This window comes from Protobothrops mucrosquamatus, unplaced genomic scaffold (genome assembly GCF_001527695.2).
Source record: "Protobothrops mucrosquamatus isolate PMUCROS unplaced genomic scaffold, P.Mucros_1.0 scaffold212, whole genome shotgun sequence".
NCBI lineage: Eukaryota > Metazoa > Chordata > Lepidosauria > Squamata > Viperidae > Protobothrops > Protobothrops mucrosquamatus.
In genome coordinates, this window is record NW_015386566.1 from 319,248 (window position 1) to 331,849 (window position 12,602).

At 38.8% G+C, this 12,602-nt stretch overlaps 1 protein-coding gene across 1 annotated transcript in view; it reads right to left on the bottom strand.

Annotated features, from left to right (window-relative positions):
- Positions 1-342: 342 nt before the first annotated feature.
- The window catches only part of ACRBP (acrosin binding protein), a 19,092-nt gene continuing 6,832 nt past the window's right edge, over positions 343-12,602 (bottom strand). Inside the window, exons 3-9 of the mRNA XM_029283751.1 lie at positions 12,331-12,425; positions 6,657-7,114; positions 3,071-3,254; positions 2,640-2,819; positions 2,366-2,530; positions 2,192-2,278; positions 343-456 (exon numbers count right to left, since the gene is read on the bottom strand). Of these exons, the coding sequence (XP_029139584.1) occupies positions 343-456; positions 2,192-2,278; positions 2,366-2,530; positions 2,640-2,819; positions 3,071-3,254; positions 6,657-7,114; positions 12,331-12,425 (1,283 nt within the window). The remainder of the gene's footprint in view (positions 457-2,191; positions 2,279-2,365; positions 2,531-2,639; positions 2,820-3,070; positions 3,255-6,656; positions 7,115-12,330; positions 12,426-12,602) is intronic.

A 12,602-nucleotide genomic window follows, 5' to 3' on the forward strand; every position in this document is an offset into this window, starting at 1 on the left:
TTTCTCTTATAGATACATATTTCTTATTTTCACTTCATTTGTCAGTTCATGCTTTTTATCATTTACCTTTCTTACATCCATTTGCTGTAACCCTGACCCAACCAGGAAGATTTGGTAAAAATAATTGTTGAGAAACATTAACAGGACAAAATTTATGAGATGGATTTAGCAGGAGGAGCTTCCACAGTGAAATAAAAGGGTACCACTGTAGTACTTTAATACAGAGACTATATATTTAAACATCTTTAAACTGAGAGTCATAAAAGAGTGGCTACATTTGTGCCTAAATCTCTTTTGGCCCTTTTCCTTTTTGTTCAAACTACTTCATTCTGTTTTTTTCATTCACCCTTCGGTAAAATTCAAGAATTTCTGGCTCCAGAGCAGCACTTCGACTTCTCCTTCCTCTCTGCTTAGCTCATGATACATCTGATCTTTTAGGCAGCCAATCCGCAATACCTGAGGATGGAGATAGAAAGAATTTAGAAAAAGAGAGAGTTAGAGATGAATTCATCTGTCCTGAAAAATCGCTGTATCTTCAAATTGATACTTTTTCTGAAGATACTAAGCAATGTATCAGCCTCAGAAACTAGAAATTCTGATTAAAAAAAAAGAACTGGGAAAATGCCATTGAGGACCAGAGTACATGATTGACTGGAAATAAGTTTCAGAAAGCCTAAAAGGTGAACCTAAAAGGTTCAGCAGTGAATAAAAGAAAAATTGCTGTTTGTTCTGTACTTCTTTTCCTGTTTTATTAGAAAAGAGTCTCCCCCTTATTTTTGCCACAAGTACACCAGGAATTTGGAGACATATTGTCAGCATTCTTGCAAAATCATAGGTTTGACAATTAATCAAAAGTCCTGTTTTCCAAAAGTCAATTTTTTAAAGTAATTTTGCCAAAAACATATTGCAGCTCTGTGCTTCATACTAAACCCAAATTGTTAAACAAGTTACAAGGGTTCATACCCTGAACTAAATTATTAACTATAACTCCCAAACCCCTGTTCCTGACTTGCCTAAGAAGCTGTGCCCAAACTACATTGAAGTTTAGTACAATGTTTGAACCCAACCGCTGATTATGAGAAATAAAATGCCCAGAAGGCAAAATAATACTTTTTCTCTTTAAAATGCTGCTTTTACACATACATATAATCTATACCCTTTCAAAAAGGAAGCAGAAGGGAAGGAAGAGGAGAGACGAGGAGAGGAAAGGAAAAACAATAAACTAACTAGGGAAAATGAATATATTACATATACGAAACATGAGCAAAATAGGCAAACTACCCAGATCAGGCATTCCTGGAAATAAAGCAGGTGTAGAGACAAATATTTTGTTTTGCAATATCCCAACTATCCAATTTTCAAACACAGTTAAGTGATGAAGATGGCACCATACCTAAAAGACCAGGTATGGGATAGATAATAATCAGAAAATATATGTGATTGGTAAGGGTAAAAATGACTTGATGGCATATAATCTACGAAAATTATATCTCAAGCTAGAGATGAGAAACCTTTCCCTATATTCTATAGAAAGACAAAATAGGGCAAAGTAGACAGGCTTAAAGTGAAAATCCATTTTAATGTTAATGAAACTCAGTTTCAACTTAAACTATTAACTGTACCCAAATCAGCAAACATGGAGTATCAGTGATGGCTGAAGAAAGGACCACATGAGTTTATTGGGAAAATTACAAGTGACCAAGGGTTGCCCATTTGTCTTGAATAAACTAATGAAGCTTCATATAGAATTATTTTGGCTGTTAAAAGGAAAGCAACAATTAAGCCTACCCAACCCTGGAGGGAAAAATAACTGATTACAAATAATTTCTATTCTTCTTTAGTTCCTAGTTATCAAGCAATAAATAATCTATCCATTTAAGAGGAGGAGAAAGAAAGAACTTGGCACTGAAAGGAAGTTATAAAGATCAGGGAGTTTTGCTGAATTGTAAGCATACAGTAGGATATTTTTCAGAGACAGGGATTTTCAGCTATTTATGACCAATGAAAAGGTGCCATTATTTCTTCTTCTTCTCCTCAGCTTGGCTACTGAAAAACAGCATATCCACAGCAATGGTATATGATAATTCAGAAATTGTCTAAAGTCTTTATTAGAAATGAGAAAGCTGGCCTCATTTAGAAAAGCTTACCGATGGCCTGTGGGAATACAGGACAAAAAGATGGGAGTCCTCACCTTCTTGTTTTGGATGGTGTATTCCGTGCACTGATTGCTCTTGAATGCACAATAAGTTGGATGTTGAACTCCTGTTGAGTCACAAATCTAAGAAGAATGAAATGAGACAGAAGTGGGAAACACGAGAGGAACAAACAACCAATGGCTAAAAAAAGCTACTTCATGAATGCCCACCTTGTCTGGGAAATCTCCGCCATGAAAGAAAGAATATTCCGACTGCAGCCAAAGAGCTACACGATAATCATCACAGCCATGAGCCGCCAAGCGACCACACCAGTACTCTGTCCGCATGCCACCATAAGTTTCAAACCCATAAAATTCTTGTATGTTTGGGGAGCTCTAAGGATAAGAATGGGGAAATTAGAGGACATTATAGCTATAGTGGAAATATAGCTATAGTGAAAGGGGCAAGATTCTCCAATATCTTATCAATCTAACCTTTATTTACCTCGAGGTTCCTAGCCCGATGCTGAGCCAGAATCCCAGGGTTAATGTAGTTTGTGAAGATGCCATCATTGCAGTGGGTGCGTTTCAGATTGGAGGCCCCTTGACACTGCTCTGTTTTTAGAGAGCAGAATGCACATTCAGCACACAGATCTGCATGATGCCGGCCAAGGTTATCGCACACCTAGTGAACAGGGAATAAGATCAAAACAAAGCTCAAATTCTGGGAATAATCTTTAGGCCTTGCTTCCCTAAATATGTGGCAAATCATTGTTGGGGTGAATTAGCCAAGAAATTTTCCCCAAATTGCATTAAAGTATATTCTAGCGGCATAAATGTTGTGGCATAAGCATTTAGAGGGGGCCTGGAAATGTCTGCCAAGTGCTGAATTCTACTGTAGGGAAGATGCCTTAGGTAATCAGCAATGAATCTTACCAAATCCTCAGAGCCAAAGTTTTTTCTTTCTATTTCTTTCCAGGCCCTGCTAATAGCTGAGGATATGCAAATGTCCTGAAGCACTGCATAGCAGAGAATCACCAGAGCTTCATCCTTGTCAATAGCTAAAAGACTGGTATAGCAAGAGAAAAAGAAGCAAGATATGGAGGAATAACAAGAAAAACTGTTTTAATTCTATTCCTCTCTTCCCACCTGCCCATCCTATCAGGGCAACTATAATGCCTACTGTTTCAGAAAATAGAGTCTGTTTGGTATGTAGATAGGAATAAAACTCATTCTTAAGGCAAAGTGTATTCATTTGCATCTTATTCTCCCATCCTCACCTCCCACCCATCACCAGTTCTTTTTTTTAAAGAAAGCTTGTAGGGCTAACAAACCTATGCTGAACATGTCTAAGACTACCAGTAGATGACACCAGGGAATTAGGCTTTTTATACTTCCTGGCTGTAAATCTGATTTTTAATTTAAGTCCTATTATTCCACTCCACGATAGGTAGAATCTCATGGAACGGTGTTTTTTCCCCATCATACTAAGCTTCATGAAGAAATGAGCATCTGCTTTAAAGAGCTTTATAAAAAGTTACCCACACAGGGCTTCATCCAGTGTTCCACTAGAACAATGGCATTTTTTTTTCTTTCCTTGCCCTTGGTGCTCCCTTGTTTTTTCCAGTGAGTATCCAATTTTTAGAATAGCTAGAGTGTGTGGAGAGGGACTGTAAAAATGGAATTATCTTTGCAATACTGTTCAAATATAATCTAGAGAGGTGCCAGTCAGAGAATCTCAATAACAAAGAAACAATTATCAGCGGATCAACAATCATTTTTCATTTTCATTCAAAGAAATTTAATAAATGAATAAATATAAATAAATAAATTTATTTCTCAGGCCTTTCAGGGAAAGGTCTAAGAAGAAATGGTTATAATGAATTCATTGCTACATAGGAGCAAGAACAATAACTTACATGATTTGGGTTATGCTACCACCTCAAACTCTAACATTTATCCAGATGTGAATCTTATAGATATAATTGTCAAAGATGCCCATGATCTTCTTGCTATATACCTTCATCAGCACGCCAGTGTTATTGATACTTCATGCATGGGGGACAGCCAAATCCTGTATGATAGAACACTGAGTAGGCCCTGATTATTGGCTAAAAGAGCCAAATACCCATTCAAGTGGAATCATTATTGAAAAACATTGAGGAATTTATATAATTGCTTTTGTCAAACAACTAGAGATAGTCCTTGACTTACAATATTGTTTAGTTACAATAGCACTGGGAAGAGTGACTTACAACTAGCCCTCATACTTATGACCCTCATAGCATCCCCATGGTCACATAATCAACATTTGGGTGCTTGGCAACTGGCATCCATTTACAATGGATGCAGAGTCCCTGGGTCATGCAATTGCCATTTGTGACCTTCCGAGCCAGTAATAGGGGTTTCTGTGGCTGTCTACATTGCTGGAGAGTATCTGTCTTCCTGGGTGCTTTGTTCATCCCACATTTTAAATTCAGTGTTTTTTTTCTGGTATCAACATACTTTCATCCTTGAACAGGTTTGCCCTAACCTATTGCCCTTCCAAAGTTGGCTTGAGACATTGTCATTTGAATGACCATGGGTAAAATCCAAGTTAGGTGCACTGTTTAGGTCATGCTTCTAAACTAGCATTTTAATCTTTTTTTTTTACTTAAATAAGACTTGTAGTAGTATTGTAGAATTAAGAATTGGATGAATTGGAAAAACTTGAAGCATATTAGAGGATATACCCAATAAACTGTGAATTGCATAGAACTCTGAAGGTCGTGGTAGTTTCACACTATATGAAATTGTTTGCTTTGCAATGTAGCATTCTTCTCACCTAATACATAGTAAGGTCAAATTTTCATGAGGTTTGCAACCCCCACATTTTTTACTGTATAATATCCTCCCTGTGTCTAGAAAGGCTTTGATATGTAGGTCAGTTCTCCTTCAGTTATGATGATTAATTCAAAAATAAAGATAATAAACTCATTATCCCATGTGTTAAAAAAGGAAGAGTTGCATTGTTACAATAACTTGAAGAAGTAATTTACAGGCATCCATGCCTTTGATGTTGTGATTTCTTTTTCAACAAAAGATGCTCTCCTGCTTCCAGGTTGACCCTCTCATTATTATTTTTACTATTATTTTGATTACTGTGAGAGAGTTATACGTTTAGCTTGTGTTCCTTAGAATGGGATGGAATGTGATATGTATATATAAGATCTCTGTTTCTCTGATGTGAGTGTTCCTGGCTTTGTTTGCTATGACCTTGGTGATTTTTGTTAACCTAATAAAGAAACAGGCTTTGACCAACTGCTTTGGCTCAATCCTTTCAGGTGAGATTTTTTCCACTATATCTTATGAAGAGGAGCTGTAGAAAGGATCCACTGGCAATGGATGATAATGCTGATACCACAGACCTTCTTCCATTCCTAGGTCATCTTCATACCACAGAGGTGAATTTCAGCACATGCCTGCCATCCTTAATTCAAAGATGACAACCGTAAGATGGCCAGTGGTCACACTTAAGTCTTTGGCTAGTGCAAGGGCTACATGTCAAACATGTAGACAGGACTAAAAGTTATTTGTTTCTTTCAACACGGTCAAGTTTATTTTATGTTTCAGTTATAGATTTACCCTAAAATTGCACAGTTGAGGGTCGGTCAGGGTTTGAAGATCATAAAAAAGGAATGGTGGTGCTTTGCATAGACCTGGGGCATCAGCTCACTCCCTTCAAACCTAATCTTTTAAGAGTGAATAATAACCTAAGCATTTCTTCTTTTTGTAACTACTCCTTTAGCTGTTTGTCTAGGTCAGGGCCACTCTTTCTAAACTATTTTCCACAGCTGCCCACCCATCTTTGAATCACCAAAAAATAATGCCAGCGTAAACTTTGCTTTTTGTGTTGCCAATCTGTATTCTGCCTGTAGGGCATATGTTCTGTGAGTCAATGTCACGTCATGTGGGATTTTCCTGATTTGGCTATGGCCAAAGTGATTGCCTTTCTTGTTTGGGTTTGCCGCTGTCCCCCTTGAGCAGATCAAAAGTCAACAATCAGAGCATTGCAGTGGGAATAATGCCAGTCTGACTTTGGGTCTATACCTAGACTTCACTAACTTGGTCTGGTTCCCCATTCTCCCACACTCCATGTCCCAAAATATATTTTTTTTAAAAAGTGTTTTTAAATGGGAAGAAACTAAATGAGAAATGGCTTTGAAAGGAGAGAGAAAGTGATATTTCCATGATTGCACAGCTACTAGATCTTGAAAAGGGAAGAACTGACTAGCTCTTCTCTCACTTTGGAGAGAAGAACAAATACAGGAAAACTGGCAAATAAGCAACCAAAGCTCACTTACACATCCGATTATTCTTTCTATAAAGGCACTGCAGTAAAAATAGTGGAGCTATTTCATATCAAGCTAAAGATACATTTCAGCATATTGATAAAGCAGACTAGCACAAGGACGTCATTTCTCCTTCAAATGAAATAGCAGAGCTATATATATTTTGTTTTCAAGCTGGATTTGGCCTTTACCTTCCTGAGATGTCTTTTTCACTATTCAGACCTAGATTTTTATCTTTCATGCTCTTTTCCTTCAGGTTCTTTTCCAATGACAATGCTTCACCAATCAGATGGTGGATGTCTTCAAAGAGATGCTGGTTTGTGACCTCTTCTGTGGTTTCATCATTTTTGATAAATAAGGTGAACGTTTCAGGAGGAAAGGTGCTCATCTCATCATCTAAGCCAGTTGACCATTCAGGGAGCTGTTGGGCTTCCAGATTACTGTGTGGAACATGGAAATCTTTCTTCAGCAGGGGCTCCTGTCCTGAGACTGCAAAGGAGTATTTCAAAATGGAGTCAATATTGGAGCGGAGGCGGTCTTCAAGGGTTAGTGGAGAAATCTCAGTAGGGGCTAAGGCATGATTCTCACTTGGGGCTGTAGGGAGAACGTCAGTCTCTTCAAGGAGTGGCAGCTTAGGACACAGGATCCGCTATCCAGGAAAAAAGGGGGGAAGAATTGTGGAAATGTAACTGTAGTATACACACAGAATCTCATTCCCACTCCTTCCCAGTATACAGATGTCTCCAACTCCTAACTTATAGTCTATTCTTGATATTCTCTCCAATAAGATTGCCTAATTTGTTGCTATTATTTCTCTTCACACACTATAGTTTTCCTAAAGGTAATTTCTCTTTGCTGTTTCCAGCATCTATCACTGGAAGTAGGCTTCTCTCATCCCATTGGCCAAAAGGAAAGTGGCACACAAGACTTAGACTATATAACTTTCTACTATTCACAAAAGATCTAAGCATTCTCTTGTTATATAAGGCAACCTGTCCAAATCATTAGGCTTCTTGAGTTTCCCATAGCCTTAAAGCAGAGCTTTTCAACCAGTGGTACGGGTATCACCTGTGGTACATTGGCACCTGGCAGGTGGTACGCAACCATCCTAGAAAAGTGGTAGCGGGGGAGGGGAATGAGCTGAACCGTTGGCAGCACTGCACAAGCCTGAGCGAGAGATGGCTGGAGCTGCAGGGCTGTCAGGGCTCAGCGGAAGCGCCAGGATCAGTGCCACTTTCCAGCTGATCGGCGCTTCTTTGGGGCTGTCAGCTCAGTGGAAGTGCCAGGATCAGCGCCAGGCTCCAGCTGGAGCTCGGCACTGATCCTGGTGCTTCTGCTGAGCCCTGAAGAAGCGCCGATCAGCTGGAAAGCAGCACTGATCCTGGCGCTTCTGCTGAGCCCAGAAGAAGCGCCGATCAGCTGGAATGTTGCAGTATCTCCAGGGTCTTGTGATTTACATTCAGATGCTTGGCCACTGATTCATATTTATGATGGTCAGAGTGTCCCAGGGTCATGTGAAGTGACCAAAACCTGCTGCAACCACCCAGCAGAAGGGGGAAATAAAAACCAAACACCCCCACCCCACCCCCGCTGCCAATCCTCAACAGAAATGCTCACAACAATGGAAACCTCGGATAGGAGTCAATATTGGGGGGCACTTTTTTCAGTGCCTTTGTAACTTCGAACAGTCACTAAGAAAACTGTTGTAAGTCGAAGACTACCTGCACTTTATCACTTTTTTCATTTTGGGGGGGTCATCAAGTTTTTGACACCTTGCTAAGCGACTGGTGGTACTCGGATGTTGCCATATCCTAAAAGTGGTACAATGGATGAAAAGGTTGAAAAGCCCTGCCTTAAATAGTATGAATCTGTTCTTTCCTTAGTGGATGCACAAAGCCAAAAGGATTAAGAATGGGGAGGGCCAGGAAAGAGTTCTGAATTACATTATAAATAGAGAGAAGAAAGAATAAATGAGAAAGAGCTCATCTTAATTTCCTTCAAAGAGATGGTGATAAGCCAGAAATATCTCCTTGATTTGATATACTCTCTATACTATCTTCACTCACAATTCATCAAATGGAGTGCAACTGAGAAACTGCTATTGAGTTAAACCCTAGTTATTGGCTTTTCAGGTGAATCCATATAGCTGGATTATGCAACTTTTAAAGAATCAATAGATATAGTTTTCTTTTGAATACCATGTTGATTGAAAAGGGACATGGGCAAGACAAAGAGCTGAGTAGTATTGGGACAAATACAAAATTTGATGTAAAATTTAATTTGAAAATAAAATTAATTAATATTAATTAATGTAATGGATACAATAACTCCCTTGTATTTAATAACTTCTCCCCCCCCTTAGATAGAAGAGATGCATAGATATTTTCAATACAGGGACTTTGATCTTGGTTAATAACTATATGATCCTTGGCCATTTTCAGATACGTCTTGGTTTCTTCCAATTAATCCTGTATTATTGGACATAGCTATTTGCTCTGGAAAACAATCTCAGCCTAGTAGGAACTGTCTCTAGAGCTTGGCAGCATCCGTGTTTAAGCTGAACCATATAAACTATGTCCTTTCTGCAAACCTGGCTAGTGGTAAATGTGACACCTCAGATGTAATTCCTAACACACCTAGTAATTATCTTTCTGCCAGGATGACTGGAGCAGGATGGGATAACCAGAGCCTATTCTAAGCCAGTAATCACTAAATACAAAGGCCTTTAAATCCACTTTAAACACCTCAGCACTTTCATAGTGACAAAGGGGAAGAAGACAGCTGATTTTTGAAAGTCCAGAACTTGGAGACTGTCACCCTGGAGTAGACATAGAAAGACAAATGTAATTAGAGGAACACAAGGAGCAAACAGAATTGTAAAGAGAAGTAAGAATAGTTAGATACTGGGGAAATTGTGATCAGGGAACTCTGAATATTAGTACTAGTAGTTTTCATAATCCACGAAAGCTATTTTTATCATAGACACCATGATTACAATAAAAGCATTGAAGCTATGCTGATACTTGAATCTATACATCATCTCAGTGTCATTTTCAAGAACACAGACATCTTTTCCTTCACCTAGATAGTTTTTAATCTCTCAAACGTTCACCTTGTCAGATTTTGCAGATAATAAGAAGACTAATGCAGTTTGAACTTCAGATTCCGGATATTCTTCGCTAACCACAAAGAGTCACTGAAGTTGAAAGAACACTGACTCATAACTGTCAAAAATGTGTGAAGTGTAAAAATTTAATTTGCCATGGGTTAAGACAGTTAGAAAAAAGAAATAGGACATTCAAGGGGTTTGACTACATAGAGGATTGGGCTGAAAGAAACAATTAGAAGGAGAAACTGTTGAATGGAGAAGTATAATACACTCTAAGACAGGGGTCCCCAACCCCCAGTCCATGGACTGGCACCGGTCCGCAGCATGCCAGCAAACGGGCCACACAAACAAACAAAGCTCCATCCTCGGGATTCTGGCAGTATTGAAAATCACACCCCCTCTGGTCCGCAAAAATACCTTTCTCCATGGCACCAGTCCCTGGTGCCCCAAAGGTTGAGGACCTCTGCTCTAAGAGTTTTAAAAAGAGAAGACACTGTAAAGGGGGGGGGGGAAGAAGATACACTTAGTTCATTTCCTTGTGCCTCTGATTTCCCTCCTGCCAACCTATTTCCTGCTTCATTTAACTGAATAGATAAGTCATGGATGAGGTGTTTATTTCCAATTGTACTAATTCAAAAAGAACTTAAAGGTCTTTCTTTTTCCTGTTTCCCATTCCTCTTCATCTTCTATGTTTTTTTTCCTTGCCCTTTCTCTTCTATAGCTGCACACATCAATTGCTAGCTTCAAGCAGAGACAGCAGTGGATATCTTTATGCAAATGAGTTGAATTTTTAGTAGATAAACAAATGATTAATTCTAGTCTGGTTGAACAGATACTTAAAAAGAACAGCAAAAGCCTAATCTGGATGTATGAGGGAGGCTATGGTTATGCTGAAAGAAAGCGATGGGAGAGTGGAAGAATGAGAAACAGAATAAATAAAGTCAGGGGTATCTTTAGGATTGATCTATTAGAAGTATCTCTGTGATATCTCTGGTTATATTTAGTAAGGGTTGCCTGAGGAGGGCAATTAATGGTCCCATGTTCCTAGTGTGAGAAGACAAAAGGGAATTCTTGGATACTGAGTGGAACCCTTAGAACCTCAAAGCACTGAATATATCTCCTTAAGAAGTGTAGCTCCATAAAGAGAGTTTAGGTGGTTCTCAAAGGAGACAAGTGCTTTGACATTGACACACCCCATGATGTCAGGCAATATTGCAAAGTTCTGGGTTATCTCCAAAGTAGAATAAAGACCCACTAAACACTGTGTGAGTGGACAGAAAGAAAGAAAGTGGATAGCTTAGATTGGGCATAGCCTTAGTATCTTTTTAGCAGCATAGCATGCCCTTGCAGTCAAGATGTTCAAGTATTCCAAGTTTGCCTGATGAAACATCAAGATGTTATGTTCCCCATGCATATATTTTTAACAACTTATTTATTTGACAGCAATATTTATAAACAAGAATATACATTAGTTCATTTTTTTAAAATCCCTGGTCTTTGCATTTGTTATTTATTGAATCCACCAATATAATTTACAAAGAACTAACTAAACTAAGTGCTAGTGGCCTACTGGATTCTCCCCCCCCCCCCGACAGAATCTACGATAATAATTATAGTATAAAGTTAACCAACCTTTCTCAATGTTGCCTTATAAATATTTGAACTTCAACTCCCATTCTCAAATTCTCAGCAGTGGCCCTCCTAATCATGTAATTACTGTATGTAAGTTTGTCCAAATCTCTAGGAGACACCCAGGTTGGACAGGCTGATTTAAGACCTAAAATAGGCTTAACAGAGTTTAAATAAAAAAAAAAAGATCCTGGAATCCTAAATAGAGAATTCTGGCCTATCTCTTTGTATTAATGCCTTATCTAAAATGGCCCATTTTTCCCCAAATAGAAAGTTGTCCCCAAAGAAAAAAACTTCAGTCATTGCTTCCTTCAAGATGAAAAACATTTTCTAGGGCTTATTTAGGGAGCCTCTGGCCTTCCAAAGAAGAGGATGGAACAGGAGGAGGAGAAGAAAACATTGTTCTCAGCATAGTTCCACACTGAAGGCTGATTACTGAAGCTTTGGGTAAATTCTGCTAAGTACATTTTTCATCCCAGTTTGTTTTAGACATTTTTGCTTGTCGCACTTGCATTTTTAGCTGGTGCCTCTGAGCATACTTATCTCAATTCTTCTCTTGGGACTGGCTATTATGCTTTTGGATTGACCATCAACTAATAATGGTCCTTATGAGAAGGTAAGTTATGAGGTGATGGTATGTGTTAATGACCTTGGGAGGAGGAGGAAAAGCATGGGAAGCATTTCAGAAGGGATCTTCCAGTGACTAAAAGGAGAGGAGAAATTCTTTCAGTCTTGCAAGACTGATGTTTAGCCCTTCATGTTAGTCAGACATGAAGCACAACCAGGAGCACCACCACTATCTTTATTGTAAGGTTACATTAAACAGAATCTTGCAAGACTGAAAGTATTTCTCCCTTCCTTTCTTTATATCTCTGGAAAACTGGGGAGGGACCCTTCCGACACACTTTTTCCTCATCTGCAAACTGAGCTGCCTCTTATAGGTGGTTGCCTAGGTTGCTGCTCTTTCTCCTGTCTCCCAAGGTCATTCCCATATACCATCCCAGGTGCCCTTGATGACATTTACAAATCTCATCCTTTTACTCTCTTAATTTTACCCAAATCACTATCTACTAAGGGATTGACCCCTGTAAAATGAACATGACTGTAAGGCATGTTCTTGCTCTTACTTTGGTGTAGAACTTCTGGTTTAAGCATCGAAACTGTGCAAAAACACAAAAAGTCTCAAAATGTGGGCTTTGGGGAAGTTCAGCACAAACAGGACCTGGAAGCAGAAGGTGAAAGAGAACAATTTTCTCCCAAGATAGCAACAAGACAAGTTTGAAATGAATGAAATCATACCAAGCTAACAAAACAGCTATGTTCATTAACATCAATGGGCAGTGGAAGTTTAAATCATCCAGTATATTCTGAAAGAGTAAACTTCAAAAATGTCCCTTAA